At 51.4% G+C, this 16521-nt stretch overlaps 1 protein-coding gene across 7 annotated transcripts in view; it reads left to right on the top strand.

The window, feature by feature from the left end:
- Positions 1-16521, top strand: part of TTC7A (tetratricopeptide repeat domain 7A) — a 106927-nt gene that overhangs the window by 6909 nt on the left and 83497 nt on the right. For 4 of the 7 annotated variants that reach the window (XM_006083380.3, XM_023747019.1, XM_014447516.2 and 1 more), the window contains exons 2-3: positions 1861-2024; positions 6993-7161. In XM_006083380.3, coding sequence (XP_006083442.1) covers positions 1861-2024; positions 6993-7161 — 333 coding nt within the window. Of the gene's footprint in view, positions 1-1860; positions 2025-6992; positions 7162-8684; positions 8790-16521 lie in introns of those variants that run through there. The other 3 variants (XM_023747036.1, XM_023747041.1, XM_014447528.2) reach the window with 3 other exon arrangements.

The following is a 16521-nucleotide window of genomic DNA, read 5'->3' as shown; positions in this document are numbered from 1 at the left end:
CACTAAAAGCCTATGGCATCCCTAGAGGGAACTGTGACTGTCCACGGGACTCTGGGCTTTTGGGATGTTCTCTGCATGGAATCTCCCTTATGGATGGAGAATCTTCAGAGGCATGTAGTTTGGAACCAGTGGCTTTGTTTTGTTATTCTTTTTTATTTAAAAAAAAATATGTTTTTATTGCCGAAACCGGTTTGGCTCAGTCGATAAGAGCGTCGGCCTGCGGACTGAAGGTCCAGGTTCGATTCCGGTCAGGGCATGTACTTGGGTTGCGGGCACATCCCAGTAGGAGATGTGCAGGAGGCAGCTGATCGATGTTTCTCTCTCATCGATGTTTCTAACTCTCTATCTCTCTCCCTTCCTCTCTGTAAAAAATCAATAAAATATATTTTTAAAAAAATATGTTTTTATTGATTTCAGAGAGAGGAAGGGAAAGGGAGAGAGAGATAGAAACATCAATGATGAGGAGAATCATTGATAGGCTGTCTCCTGCATGCCCCCCACTGGGGATCAAGCCTGCAACCTGGGCATGTGCCCTGACCAGGAATCGAACTAAGACCTCCTGGTTCATGGGTTGACACTCAAGCAGTGAGCCCCACTGGCCTGGCTGGAACCAGTGGCTTTGAGTTGTGACTAAACTGAGGTGGTCCTAAGAGTGAGGAATTCGTGGCACCCCCGGGTAGGTGGCAGGAGAAAGAGCTCTGTGAAGAGATGGGACCAAGCACACATTTCTGGAGACATTTTGGAGTGGCACGCAACTCCCTGAGGCTTGTGGCTGCCTCCTGGGGTAGTGGTGAGGGTCCAATTCACTCCGCAGATATTTCCTGGGCACCTATGTGAGTAGTGGGCCTGATCCTCATCCAGTTGAAGGGGAAGGACAATGAGCCAGTCACATCAAGCACTACCTCTGGAGGCCATCATGAAAGCACACTTGACCTCTGGCCCTGCACACTGAAGCCCCGAATTCTACTCCCACCCGAGTCACTTTTCCTGAAGGTAGCAGGAATATGGTGGTCACTAGATTGGCGTTTTCAATGTGGTGGGGGAGGCAGCAAATTAAACCAAGCAGTATAAATTCACCTGCCAGGCAGTGAGGTCTGCAGATAAGCTGGCATATGTGAGAGAACCCCAGAAAGTGCCGGTACTAAACCTGTTCAAGGCTTTGCCTTGCTGACAAGCAAATCTGCTTCCTACCTCAACTCTTCACTTGGTTGCTAGGTTCTCCTTGGGTCATGTTAAATAAAATGCCTTCGAAATGGAGAAAACCAAATGTGATTCTATGGAAATTAGGAGCACGTGAAAATGCATTATTAAACTGTCTCATATCATTTTCTTCTCTGGTCATTTGGGGAAATTCCTTCTTGGTCTAAGAACTTATTGTAGGGAGCAGCTATAGGGTCAAGCCCCAGACTGACCTGTGGCAGAGCCACATACAAGTCCCAGCTTGGAGGGCAGAGCCCTCCTGGCACAATTAAGCTTGACCCAATAGCCACTCCCTACACTTATTACCCACAATGGGTCATGGGTGTGACTTTGTGCCTCATTTTCAATTCTGAAGTTCTGGTAATTAGTCCCAAATCCTGGAAACTGCCTCCCCAACCACTAAACTAAAGAAAATAAACCCAAAGGAGCGATTTATGCTGGTACAATGGTAGAATGCCTGCTGGTGTGTGTGTGTGTGTGTGTGTGTGTGTGTGTGTGTGTGGTGTGTTTAAGGCTGTTTAAGTTTATGGAAACAGTGCCTTCATTGATTTTCTCGGACCTGGGAAATTTATGTGCTGGGATGGGGTGGTTGGGTCGCTACAGGGACAAGTCCCAGTCTCCACATGTGCCGTGCTCAGGGATCACTGCCCTGTTTTTCAGATGACTTTGGAAAATTGCTCCTGGCTGAGTCCCTCCTGGAGCAGTGTTTGAAGGAGAACAATGCCAAGATAAAAGACTCCATCCCTTTGCTGGAGAAGAATGAGCCAAAGATGAACGAAGCCAAAAACTATCTGAGTAGTATCCTCAACCATGGGAAGCTGTCGGTAAGTTGTCAGCCCTCTGAGTCTGGGGCCACCTTTCCTCTCCTGCCTCCTATCTGCTCTCAACCTCCCTGAGTTATTCCGTCACCTGAGCAGCATGTGTCCCTCAGGGTTGGCCTTGTGCTATTCAGTACAGTAGCCACTAGCCACATATACGCTTGAAATGTGGCTAATCCAAATTGAGATGTGCTATAAGCGTAAAACATACACCGGAGTTTGAAGACGTAGTACAAAACAAAGAATGTAAAAGATCATTAATACTTTACATTGATTACATGTTCAGATGATAGAATGGAGTTGAATAAAATTGTTAAAATTAATTTGACCCTTTCTAATGTGTCTAGAACATTTTATTAGAAAATTTAAATTACACATATGGCGTAAATTATATTTCTATTGGGCAGTGCTTGGTTGACTTAGTATGTGCCTGGTCCTGTGTGCTCTTTGGGGGTCTCAGGGAAACAGTGAGCCCAAGATCTAGTTGGAAACAGGCAAACATACAGAGCTGGCTAGCGACGGAAGAGCTCAACAGGGCAAGCCAGTTTAAGTCCAAGTGCATTTATTGAGCACCTACTGTATGCAAGACACTGAGGGAAGTATAGTCACAGCTTTCTCTAGACCTTTACTACTCAAAGCATGGTCTGCCCACCTGTAGATTGGGAATGATCTGGAAGCTGGTTATAAATGCAAAATCTGAATCAGAATCTGCATTTAAGAAGCTCTCTGGGTGATTATTGCACATTAACATTTGAGACTGTTTAGATTACAGAGTAATCTGAGCTACAGTAGAGGTATTGATATGTCGTTAGAGACCCAAAGAAGATACAATGTTTCTAGAAATATTCTAAAGTAATACATTTATTAACCTAAGCATTTGGTTACAACCTACTATGTGCAAGGCATTGTGTTATGTACTTTGAGGGCAATAAAGATGAGTTCAGCATGGACCCTGTCCTCCGGGAGCTTGTAGGTCTACTGCGAAGATAATCCCTATCAGCACACTGTCCAGGGTGGACTCTGACACAAGCCACAGGCATGTGTACATGCACAGGCAAGTCTGAGGGGAACCGTCCTGCGGGTGAGGTAGGCGTCAGCTCGGAGATGGTAATACTAGAATTGGACCTGGGGAGGGCTGGGCCTTGAAGTGGGAGGGAGATGGGCATATAGAGATAGGACAGAGCGACAGAGCATTCCAAGCTGAGGAAGCAATGTGTAATCTAGGGGTTCCTCTTGTAAGAGTTGCATTAAAATATGTCAGTTAGGAAGAGTAAAAGGGAATGGTGGGTAATTAGGCTATAAAAGTACAGTGGGTCCAGAGAATGGGGACTGGAACACCACACCAAGAAGCACGCGGCTTTTTCTGTAAGCAGTGCGGGGAGAGTGTTCTGGAAGTTTAAGGTTACCGCCTTTAGACTCATTGCTGTGATGGGATGGTTGAGGCTCTGGGAGATTTCGTATTGGATTAAAATAGCTGCTTGACCCTGAGCACGTCCCCTGACCTCTTGGGCCCTCCAGTTCCCCATCTACCAATCAAAGGGGTTGGACATGATTGGTGAGTCCCAAGCTCTTCCCACTCAGACCTCTTTTAATTTTTTTCTTTCCAGTAGATGCCATTAAGTATTTAAAAATTGTTTTTAAAGTAAATATGACTTAGGCTTATTGTAAAAAATTCACCACATAAACAAGTGGTTTGAATAATAAATAAAAGGCCTTGTTTGCCACCCCTCAAAACCCTACCCCATTCCCATCCCCGTAGTTGAGCACTGGTCATCATTGGGCGTGTGTCCCACACTCCTTTCTCTGTGTGTTAACCAACACGCGTGCACACATATAGAGCTTTCTTGTCTTATTAGAGTCACAGGCTACATATTTGACAAGTTGCTCTTTTGCACTGAGAACTTTCGCTTGGAGCTTTCTCCATGCCAATGCCTCTTCCTTTGTATTGGCCTAATAGTAAACTCATGTATTGTTGTGGAAAACTGTTTTGTTTATTTTATATCGCAGATTTTACCATGCTTTATTCATCAAAGACATACAGAGTCACTGATAACATGGAGAAATTCCCTGTTATCCAGGCCAAAGCCAAAAAAAAAAAATAACATGGATCAGGCAAAATAAAATATTAAAAGTAGTTTATGGGGTTCTCTATCTTACCCCAAAGGCTGGAGTATGGCTGAGGAGGGGGTGATTTTTCCTGGCAGCAGATGAAATCCCAGGTGGATTCCTGTATAGTAACTGATGGGACGAGGAGAGTGGAGAGGCGGGTCCTGGGCATCTCCTCAAGCTACTCTTGGTGGCCTGCCCAGCTCAGTTCTGTGGAGGTCGGTGAAAACAACCATTTGTCATAACTTGTGATCCACTGAGCGCCAGGCATGGCACCATCTCCCGGGTGCCTCTTCTAACCCTCTCAGTGGCATTTTCTAGTATCCCCATTCTCCAGGTGAAGAAACTGAGACCCAAGAGAGGTTAGTCACTTAGCCAAGGACCATAGCAGCAGCTCCAGGACTCACACACAGGCCTGTTTGTCTTCACCTCTCAAGTCCTCATGCTCTTTGCTATTTCTCGGTGCTGTGTTCCTACGTCCTGGAATGGAAACAAGATAATGACAGATGACTCGTACTAGTGTTAGTGATGATGGTGACACTTTGGCTCTTACAGGTCCCATTTTGCCTCCGTGAAGCATTTCTTCATCTCTCCTCTCCTCTCACCTGGGTATTCACATGCGGTCGTTCTTCCCTGTCTGTTAACAGAGACAATGAGGCACAAAGACTAGGTGACAGGCCTGCTCCACAACAGAGGGACTATTCCCCAGACTGAGCGACTTCCTGCGTAGCCTCCTTCCACTGGGCCCGGCTCTGTGGTTCCTTGACTATTGGGTTGACAGGCCAAGAACATTTCAAATTCAAATGCACGGGTCCCACAGTGTGGCCAACTTTCAAATCTGCCAAATACAGACATTAAAAAAATAACAGCAAAACTGTACCATTCTCTATTACCATCATAACACCAAAAGGCAAGACGAATATGCTTTCAGAATTAAGGGCAGCTTTTAAATAGTATAAATTCAGCTTTATGAAACATTCCCACATTGTCCTTAATGTGTCCCCAGCTAGGTGGAAGCTCTGTTGTAAACTGTCATTGGTCCACCAGGAACCACCTAGCGCCACCCTATCATCATGCCCTGAAACTTGTCCTTTGGAGCGTAGCTGCCCTTTTCCCCATTTATAGCAAACAGGATAATAATAATAATAATTACTCATGCCCTGTATTTATCATGCTTCTTTCTAAAGAAAAGTTCAAAGCTCTTTTCTGGACTTTGCCCTATTAATGCTCTTGGCATAGCTGTGATGGGAGGTGAGGAGTAGGTGTTAGGATCTGGCCCTCACGATGGGAAAACGAGGCCGAGCAAGGAGGAAACATGCCGGTGGCTTGAGACCAGTGCAGAGAATAGCAGAGATGTTGCCCGCCTTGGAGGAACCGTGGGCTGCATGCCCCTGGGGGTGTGTAATGTATGGCCCTGGCCCAGGGAGGGGGTGGCCTACTGGGGAGACCAGCAAATGCCCTTGAAAAATTCAGCCTTTGAGAGTTAATCAGTAGTCAGCAGGTCAGGCTTGCAGGAGCTGACTGGGCCCATTTGGTAGAGGCTTTGTAGGAATTCAGCAGGAGGGAGCTCCCTGGTAGTCAGGGAGGCTTCCAGGAGGAGGTGGGCCTGAGCAAGACCCCAAAGGATGGAGGAGGAGCTAGATAGCTTGAGGGAAGGGGAGACTGTTCCAGATAGGGAGCCTGTGTGAGCAAAGGCAAAGGTAGAATGTGTATTTACAAAAACCAAAAGACCATGAGGAAGGAGAATTTGGCTGTGCCATGCTCCATTCTCTTAGTTGGCTTCGGAGAGGGCAGTAGATGGTGCGGAGTGGTGGAAGCTTCCCTTGCGGTCTGTCACTGTGCCCTAGAGTCTGATCGCCCCGCAGGGAGTCAGGGGCAGCTCCTTCCTGCCGAGACAGGCTGGGTTGGGAACCAGCGCTACTTCCCCAGGGAGCTCTGTGGACAGAATGGATGCTGCGTGGTGGGACAGTGCCTGCAGCCTGGCCAAAGGGGTGGTGGGCCTGCTGAGCATAGAAATGAAGACAGCAGACTAGAGTAGGGAGCCCCAAAGGTGGGAGATCTGGAAGCCAGGCCGGCCCACGTCGAAGGCCATAATTCTGGGGCTGGGCCAACCAGACCTCCTCGAGGCCTGAGAGTCCTTGTACGGGACGCAGACTTGGGCATAAGCAGCACTTGGAAAAGTAAGGCAGAGAGAACGGGCTTGAATTCAGACACTTGATTGGGCACTTTTATTACCTGTTTCTGATAAGATGGGACGGTGGCCCGTCAGGCCTTCACTCTCCTCCTCCCTTCTGCCCCACACTGCTCATGTCGCCCCCCTCCCCACAGAGGTCCTGCTGTGGTACTGGGGCTTCGGCTTGAGGCCTGTCACCTGCATGGTTCTCTCCAAGGCTTTCTACCTAGTTGTATATTTACGCACCTCCACCCCAAATTATATCAGGCCCCACAAAACGGGGCTGGGTCCCTGGCTCCTCACTTGCATTGAGAACAAGTGTCTGAACTCCCGAGTGCCAGCCTTTGCTGCAGCCTCTGGGGGCTGCAGGAGAGAGAAGGCGGCCCAGTCTGCAGGCTGCCTGCAGTGGAGCAGGGTGCATACAACACACACGTGAAACAGTTAGGGGCTCCTAAGAGGATTTCAATACCAATGTCAAGAATTTCAATAAGTAGGCCATGGACTGCAGGTGTGGAGAGAAGGGAGCCCTGGGCATGCGCTCGAAGGTCAGGGAAGGCTTCCTGCAGGAGGCTTCCGAGCAGGGTCTTAGGCAGATCGTCATGGCTCCAGTGAGAGGGTGCTCATCCTACCTGTTGGGGTGGGTGAGGCAGGGACTTTGGGCCAGGAGCCTGCTAATGGGGTCCTTGTCCTTTCAGTCAAGGTACATGTGTGAGGCCATGCTGATCCTGGGCAAGCTGCATTACGTGGAGGGCTCCTACCGGGATGCCATCAGCATGTATGCGAGGGCCGGGATCGATGACATGTCCATGGAGAACAAGCCCCTGTATCAGATGCGGCTGCTGGCAGAGGCCTTTGTCATCAAAGGTAGGTGTGGGCACCGCTGGGGCTCCCCACCCATGCCCTGCTCGGTACACTCAGGTTCCCTTGTGCCAGGAGCAGGTGGTAGCTGTAGGGCAGCAGATGCTGGGTTGAGGGTGAGCCTGCTGGGCCGATGTCCAAAATACATCACCTCTGGGTAGTGCCCAGGACCTGACCAGCTAGGTGGACAGCAGTAGTCACTGGGCATGCTGGCTGACGGCAGGCACCAGGCTGGATGTCAGAAGACTCAGGTTCTCACCCAGGCTCTGTCGACAGCTAGCTGCCCACTGTGTGCCCTTGCGCAAATCACCTCGTCACCTTTCTTGGCCGCAGCTGACTGATTTGTAAGACAGGGCTGTAATACCTGCCCTCACAGGGTTACCATGACCAAGAGGAATTAGTTGTGTAACCAGGTTGAGAAAGGCTTAAAAATGTGCCATCCTGTTGTCAGGCTGGTGCCGGTGGCTGACAATGACTACAAATCGGGTGCTTGATGGTACAGAGCAGTCTGTCACTGCTCAGATACTTGTTGGGCACCTGGTGTGAGTGCCTCAGGGAGGGGAGGTGGTGGCAGGGCCCAGTGACGGGCAGATCAGAACCAGTTCCTAGGGTGAGGGGTGCTCTGGTGGAGGCCCCGGCACACAGGGTCAGTGATGTAGGAATTTTACGATATAGGGGGTTGTGAATGGCCCACCTGGGGTAATAGTGCCACTGAACTGGACCCCGAAAATGTTTCATGTTAGTAGAAGCCCCCCCAAACTTTGTGCTTCAGGCTCCTTCTTCCCAGGATCCAGAAGCGCTGGGATCACAGAGCCTGAGGCGTGGCCCTCTGTCCAGGAATCTTGAATGTTTGGTCATCTCCCTATTTCAGCATAAACCAATCCCCAGAGAAAAGTCTAGAAACGTGTGTGGCCCTGTGGGGATTTGGTGTCCGGCATTGGCAGACTATATGTTACCCTCTTTCCAACACGGAGAGGGACGTTCTCTCCATCTTACATATGGGGAAACTGAGGCCCAGAGAAGCTCTGTGCCTTGTACAAAGTTACCCAGAGATTTGAGGTGGAGCCAGGACAGGAACCTCCACTCTCTGACGTCGGCCTTGGAATATGAGCCCCCACCCCCAGTCCTCTGTCTCCCTAGGATCCTGGGGAATTGGCTGTGATGTCTGTGCAGGGCATAGCCTCCTGGTCCCTGGCTGATGGGGCTTCCTGATGGCTGTTGTCCACTGCTGGGGCCCGGACCCCTTTCCCCATTGAGAGACTGTTCCTTCCATCCCAGGAAATCTGCCAAGAATGTCACCCTGGACAGACCCAGCACCAGCCTGCGCAGGGCAGGTGCCCCTCTGGGGTGGTCCAGTCTGTGGGCTCTTCTCCCTTTGCTCTCTCGTTCCCTTCTCTGGGCCCCTGGCACAGGCCAGTCTTGGGGGGCGATCTTCATTTGGCACTTGGGTCCTTTGGGCCTCTTGGAAACCACTTCTGCCACAGACTTCCCGAACCTAACACCTTTCCTTGGGGGTCCTTTCCAGCACTTTCTTCCTGTACAACTGGCTCGGTGCCTACTGCTCCCTGTCTCCTGCTCTCTACTCTTTCCAGCACGCCTCCAGCTTCTTGGTGGTCAGAGGTCCTGCAGGGGAGGTAAGGAACTGGGCACCAAGGCGTGGGCTGCTCGGTCGTGGGCTGTGCCAGCTCCCCGCCCCTCACTGACTGCATGTGGCCTCCCACTTGCCTGCCTCCTCTCTGCCTGTCCTCCTTGTCCTGTGGCAGTGACTGTGCCTGCTGCTTGGCATGCTGAGGCTCACCTGGCCCTGCGTGTGCTTGATGGAGACCATGCACGTGGCCTCCAGAGTGTGCATGATGTTGATTTTCCTCGGTTTGGGGGGCACCCAGTGGGTTCCCCATGCACAGAGCAGGGGATGGGGATGGCTGGTCATTGGTCCTGACTCCATTTATGAGCAAGAGGGTGTGTTATTCAGTCCGGGCTGCCAAAGCAAAATACTATAGACTGGGTGGCTTAAACAACAGTCATTTATTTCTCACAGTTCTGGAGGCTGGGAAGTTCAAGATCAAGGTGCCAGCAGGGTTGGTATCTATCTCCTTGGGCTGCAGGTGGCCACCTTCTCACTGTGTCCTCACAAGACATGGCCTTTCCACCTTGTGTGCACCTAGAGCGATCCCTCTCTCTTCCTCTTCTTGTAAAGCCACTAATCCCATCATTAGGCCTTCACCCTCAGGACCTCATCTAACCCTAATCACCTCCCAAAGGTACCATCACCTTCAGCTCATCTCTAAGATGGGAGGTCGTTGTTGTGCCCACTCTATGGATGAAGAAACTGAAGCATGCCCGGTCACACAGCCAGTGTGCAGCAGAGCTCGGATTGGTGGCCAGGTGGTTGTCTCCCCAGCTTGTGTTCTGCCTGTGAGAGAGGAGCCTACCAGAGGGTGATGGGAAGCAGTTATAGTTATTTCCGAGATGGGTTCGAGCAGACGAGGGTGCAGGAGGTGCAGGAGCCCAGAGAAGGAGGTTCCTGGCACTGACTGCAGAGCTGGGGGGGCGGGGGGGGGGGGGGGGGAGGACAGCTTCCATTTACTGTGTATTTAAAAACAATCCTATATAATAAAACCCTAATGTGCAAATTGACCAAACGGCAGAACAACCGGTCACTATGATGTGCACTGACCACCAGGGGCAGACGCTCAATGCAGGAGCTGCCCCCTGGTGGTCAGTGCGCTCCCACAGGGGGAGCACTGCTCAGCCAGAAGCCGGGCTCACGGCTGGCGAGCACAGCGGCAATGGCGGGAGCCTCTTCGCGACAGTGCTAAGGACCCCTTGGGGGATGTCCATCTGCCGGCTTAGTCCTGCTCCCTACGGACATCCTCCGAGGGGTCCTGGACTGTGAGAGGGTGCAGGCTGGGCTGAGGAACCCCCCCCCCCCCACCCCCCAGTGCACGAATGTTGTACACCGGGCCCTCTAGTCTAGAATAATTTGGTTTTGAGGCTCTTCTCAGAAGGTTGCCCACTCTCATAAAGCCCTTGGCAGGTCCCTGCTCCTTCGACTGTGCACTCAGGGCTGTCAGCCCTGCCTCTCCACTCAACTTAGAGCCCCTCGAGGACAGGTGGTGGCACCCCCAGTGTCCTCTCCCTCTTCTCCCTTCCTGAAGCCCCACACTCCAGCCAAATGAGGTCTGCTCCCAGTGTACAACATGCTAGACAGAGTCTCTTCCTTCACCTTTTCTTGGGCCACTGTCCTCGCACATGGATAGCCCTCACATTCCCTCAGACACAGCTCAGGTGCCTCCTCCACCAGGAGGCTCCCCTTGGTTGTTGAGCTACAGCATTCTCTCCTTCTTTCAACCTCCCCAGTTACAGGGCAGTCAGTATGTTCCTCCTGCCAGGGGCCTGGCCTCTTATACTAGTAGTTGTACCCCAGCCCAGCTCTCAAAAGGGGAAAGTACAATTGGCAAGAAGTTGGTTGATCAAGTGCCTACCAGGGATACCGAGAAGAACAGTTAAGGTCCCTTCCCTTGCGGGAGGCAGGCAGGCAGGTGAGCAAAGCCTGCAGCTGGTGTGCCCCGGCTCTAGGAAACAGCTGCTCAGGGGGAGGAGCTAAGCCTGCAGAGGCAGAACTGGTGAGTCACGAGGTACCTGGTGCCACTCTTTCCTGCCCGGTCTCTGCACCACAGGCCGTAGTGTCCATGGAGTCTGCTGTTGGAAACACCAGGACATGCAAACACCCCTGAGGTGACCGGTCTATAGCTTATTGCCAGGGCCTGCTGGGGCGGGACAGTGGACCTGCTGCCTAGCTGTGGTGCCTTGGCCATGTGGCTGCCCCCAGTTCCATTCAGTGGGGACCTCTCGGGCCTTGACACCCAAGAGGGGCATTTGTGAATCCCCCCACTTCCAAACGGGCTGCCACACCTGGGACAGCCTTTTGACTTGAGTGGTCTGAGGCCTCATTCGCCAGGTTTGGCAGACAGATTCGCCAGGATCTGTCTGCCTCTGCCTCCCTAGAACTCCCTAGTAATGCGCCTTTGGGCATTTGGCATTAGATCATCTTCATGGATGAGACACTAGAGGCAAAGACTGTGTTGACCCAGGGTCCTTGGATCTAGATCCAGGCCTAGAAGTATGTCTCTTAGCAGCAGACCCCTGGCTCCTCTCAGCACCCCCAGCCCTCAGTTTAATGGGTAAGCCATGGGCTAGGCTGGGGTACACACGCTCTTTGCCCCCAAGCGGCATCTGGTTGTCTAGCAGCATGTGAGAGCCACAGCAGGGGAGCCTGGTGACGTCCTGGGGTGTCGGGCCTTTCCCAGGCCCAGCCCCAGCTCCTCAGAGGGGCTGGTCTTCCTGCCTCCTCCGCACTACCTTCAGCAGGAGCAGAGAATGTCCAGCTCTGATGATCTGACTTGACCCTCGGCCACCCTGAATTGTCCACAGGGAAGAGGGATGCTTAGCAAAGCTGTGTCATTCAGAGGGCTACCAGAAGTGAAGCTTGCCCCCTCTTGTGGGCCCTACTCTGAGCTCAAAAAGTATCCACCATAGGCTTATATTCTGGAATGTTCCACCAGCTGCCCTAAAGTTCCAGCCTCCAGAGCCCAAGGTCTCGCCTCAAGACAAAATGGGCTGAATTTTAACTGCTGCTGCTATGTATCTCGAATTCCAGTTTCTTAGCTGGAAAGCGTCAAAATTCTCATTCCCGTACCTGACCTCTACTCAGCCAGTCCTGTACTTTAGGAATTGTCCTCTCTGACAGCACATTTCTGGGATCAGTTTCCTTATAGCCAGGCTTATGGTTATAATGACAAAAATGCAGCTCCAACCATCTGGGAAAGCAACAACCCAAAGGGGGAGAGACTAGAAATGTACAGGCTCATGTAACTATTAAGTCGTTGGGGTGGGTGGCATCAGGCATAGCTGGATCCAGAAGCTCCCTGTGTTCTTTCTCAGCATCTCCAGGTTTACATGGTCCTGCAACACGGCACTCTCAACCCGAGAAAGAGTGCCCCGGCGTCGTTCCCATCAACCTGGCCGGGTCTCATGCCCACCTGGGACCAGTTACAGTGACCAGCACCTGGGTTGCTGGGTTGGTGCAGGGGTGGGATTTCCCCACCTGAATCTTGTGCACTGAGTTGGAGGAATGGCTCCCTCTAGGAAAACCAAGGTGCTGTTACCAAAGTAGGTGAAAGGTTCAGAGGGCAGAGCCTCAGAGCTGAGGCAGCACTGACTCACCTCAGGCTGCACCCGTAGTAACCAACTGGGTCAGCATTTGACTTGGCTCTCTCTGGCTTTTGGGCTCGTCCAGCGAGTACTGGTTTGATTGGACCGCTGTGTTCCAGAGGGGGGAGTGAGAGAGACCCAGCTAGTGCCGAGCCTTCCCAGGGAGGACTCGCCTGCAGAGGCATGAGAGCAATGCCTTCCAGGTAGAGTCCAAAGGGAAATGGAGGCGGCTTGTTTAAAGGCGGGGTGCAATCACACCTTCTTGGAGCTAAGAGGGGTGCCTGTCGGAGGGAGTGGGAAATAAGGAGGCATTGACAGCCCAGCAGGTGTCTCTCCATGCTGGTGTTCTAGAACTTGGGCCAGGTAGCCCCACCATGACCGTGTGGCTTACAGTCAGGCCTTCCTGTTGGTCAGCGCTGTGTCTGGTCTGCCTGGAGCAGAGGGGTCTGGACCCCAGACTCGAGGACAAGGCCTCTGTGGACCCAGGGTGACACGCTGCCCTCTTTTCAGCCGGTCCAAGCCCCAAGGGGTGTTCCCAGCTTTGATGGACACGCGGGATGCTTCGGATCCTGTACCTTTGACATCTCAAACCTTTCCCTGTTCACCCCCAAACGCCCCAGGGCCAGTGTCCACCTCTCAGGGGCCTGTTCCGTGTTGCAAGGCTTCCTTCCTCTCAAGCCTTCCTGTGCCGCTTCCATTTCTGGCACCAACTCAGTGTGGTAGGGATGTGGGGAATGACCCCCTGCCCTGAGTGTCCTTTGGGGCTGGCTGTGGCCCCACAAATGAGGTGTAGGCCCCCTGAAAACCAGTGTGCCCCGTGTTTGAGCCTAGCCAACCCCTCTCGCTCACAGCCCCGCATCAGGGAGGCCGCAGTCCATGCTCTGGGCAGGCTTGCCTGCTGGCTGGCCAGTAAACGATTGGCCTGGCTATGGAGAAAAATGGCCCCATTCGCCCAAAATACTGCAGTGAGATGCTAAATGGTGAAGGTGCTGTGGAAAGTAAAAATGTAAAAAATACTAAGCAGCCATGAGAATTTGATTTGCAAATTCTCTTCTCACCCCCACAAGATTTGTTGTTTTTGTTCTCTTTTAGTCAATACACTTCCAGCTATTCTGCTCTCACCTGGGGTTTTGTGGCTTATTAAAACTTTAAAAAAAAAGAAAGAGCACCAGGCGTCCCCTAGGGCAGAATATGGTGACATATTTGATTCTGGTTTTGTTTTTTTAGTCCTGGATTGGCAGGAATTAGCTGTTTATTTTGGTTTCCTTCTCAAAGAGGCGTGGGCTGTTCGCCTTGCGGGGAAGGAGGTCAGCACTTTTGGTTCTGCAGCCCTGGCCCCAGGCTGCGGGCCTGGCCTCCCGGATGGAGAGGCATGAGCGGCCACTGTTGGGGCATCTCGGAAGGAGGCGGGTGTGTGAACTGTGTGCACACCAAGCCTTCGTTGAGTGTCTTTCTGGGCTGCAGCATACAAAACAGGGCAACACGGCAGACAGGCTCCCAGGAGGGGACACCCTGGGGCTGGAGGGGGGAAGTCGGTTGCTCGCCCCACACCTTCTGTTGGCAGCCTTTTCCTCGTTGTGGGAGGCCACCCCGGAGAGTAGTCAGTGGGGGTGTGGAGTGTGAGCAGGGCTTCGAGGGGTGCATTTGAGAAACCAGCTTCAACACTGGGTAGACAGCTGTAACTAACTGAGCGGTCAGCTACACCTGGGCTGGCCAGCAGCCTGCGATTTGGAACCTCTGACTAACTTGAGGGTAAGGAAAGACACCTGGAGTCTGGGCCGAGAGAGCAGACAGAATTGGAGCCAGAGACCTGGATCTAGTCTGGACTCTGCCACTTCTAGCCGAGTGGTGGTGGGAGGAATCTCCTCGCCCTGAATTGGATTGTTCATGTGTCGTTCTAGGGCAGAGCTAACCCCTACCTGAGAGGTCATTGTGAGCATCACTTGGAAAGGTTTTCTGGCAGCATAGGTGCTGCTCGTTATAATGCCATCTACTCTCACTTTCACAGCGCCCTAGGAGGCAGGCATTGCTAATACGTAATCCCATTTTGTGTTTGGGGAAACTTGGATCTCTGTAAACATTTTGAGATATATCCTTCCATTGTTTTCCAGTTTTTTAACATTGGTTTATATGTGTGTGTTTTTAAACAAAAATAAGTTCATAAATCATACTTTTAATATATTTTTATTGATTTCAGAGAGGAAGGGAGAAAGATAGAAACATCAATGATGAGAATAATTGACCAGCTGCCACCTGTACACCCTCTACTGGGGGTTGAGCCTGCACCCTTGGGCATGTGCCCTGACCGGGAACCGAACCGTGACCTCCTGGTTCATGGGTCGATGCTTAATCATTGAGCCACACCAGCCAGACATATTTTTTAAAGTTAATATTTTTATGAAACAGTTTCCAGTACACATCGACATCACTACTTAAAGTGGCTGCGAGCAAGCCTTTCAGTGTAAGGATCTTTTGTAGTTTAGCAAACTTATTCCATTATTGATCCTGTAGGTTAAATCTCTTTTTTTTTTGTCCACCAATGGACACTTAGCTTGCTTCCACCTTTTGGCTATTATGAATAATGCTGCTATGAATATGGGTGTACAGATATCTCTTCTGGATCTTCCTTTCAATTTTGGGGGGTATAAATACCCAGAAGTGAAGTTGCCAAGTCATATGGTAATTCTATTTTTAATTTTTTTGAGGAACTGCCCAGCTCTTTTCCACAGCGGCCGAACCATTTTACATTCCCACAGTTGCCCACTTTTGTGTGTGATTTATGAGGGTTCTTCCCTACCTGGCCTTGAGGCTTCCTCCCTAAGGGCTGAAGCAGCGGCTTGCATTTCTTCCTCTCCCCACCCCTGTGGGTGCCCTCTGTGGGTGCCCTGTGCTGTTGGACCTGCTGGGTAGGCGAGAGGGAGGGGTCCCACCCGTGTGGAAAGTTCCGCAGCAGAGGAAGCATTGTGCTCTCCACCTCTGCAGCCAGGCCCAGGGCCCCCAGGGTGGGGCTTCTTGGAAGGGCAGCTGTCTGGGATGTGATGAGTCATCCCAGGCTGAAGAGGCTGCCACCAGCCTGGGTGCCGAGCCCAGGGCTGTACCAGGATCAGCCTGTGTCCAAACCGAAAGTTAATGAAGGAAGCAAGCGCTCCTCTCGACCAGGGCCCTCCCTTGGCTGGTAGAGCTGGTGTTTTCACAGAAAGGCCCCTTTGCCAGTGGGAGTCGGGAGGTAGTGCCTGGCATTTCCCGCCCCGGCTCCTATCTGATTGACAAGCCTGTGTTACAACCCCCGGGGTCCTCCCAGGGCCTGGTGGCACCGGCACAGCCCATCTCCATCTGGATCTAGTGTTGGAGTCCGGCCACTTGGGCAGAAGCGCTCAAAGGCAGAGGGCGAAGGGGAACCCACCAGCTGGAGTCCCCAGCATGTTTTCTATCAGATGTTTGTGGGCAGGAAAATGGACCTTTTTATGAGTCAAAGAGCAAACAGGAGGTAAAGAAGCCTCTTTGTATGGGCGGAACGGGTGACCCTGGTTGGGAAACGCCGTTGTCAGCTCCAGAAGCTTCTGTCCTGTGCATGTTGGAAATTATTTCCCAGAGACCACCTCAGTGACCGCGCCCGTCTGCTTCCATCCTTCAGTTCCCCAGAATCACAGCTGCTTCCTTAGGAAAGGCGTGTGTCCATCAATTTTAGGTAAATTATCATCCAGGAAGGGGCACAAATCTTAAGTGTATAATGTGATGAGTTGGACAAATGTAAATACCCATGTAACCAACACCCCAATAAAGACAAAGGCCATTTCCATCACCCCAGGACGTTCCTCGCCTTTTCCCAATTGGTCCTCTCCTCACCCCAGGCAGTGATTGGTTGATTTCTATTAATATAGGTTAATTTTTTTCCTTTGTTGAGTATTATTTAACTGAAATAAGACAGTGTGTACCTTTTGATCTGGCTCTTTCTGCACAATATAATTTCTGAGAGATTTGTCTATGTTGTATGTATATCAGGAGTTTGTCTTTTTGTTTATTTCTGAGTAGTATTCCATTGTAAAAACAATTTGTTTATGAATTCTGCAAGAACTAGTTTTGGAACAGATAGGGAGAAACCCAGTGGGCTCTGTACTCGGCATGAGTGTGTATGTTTGCTCATCTATGCTC

Source organism: Myotis lucifugus, unplaced genomic scaffold, assembly GCF_000147115.1.
Source record: "Myotis lucifugus unplaced genomic scaffold, Myoluc2.0 scaffold_6, whole genome shotgun sequence".
Lineage (NCBI taxonomy): Eukaryota > Metazoa > Chordata > Mammalia > Chiroptera > Vespertilionidae > Myotis > Myotis lucifugus.
The sequence above is the reverse complement of the archived record's forward strand: the minus strand, read 5'-3'. Positions and strand labels throughout refer to the sequence as shown.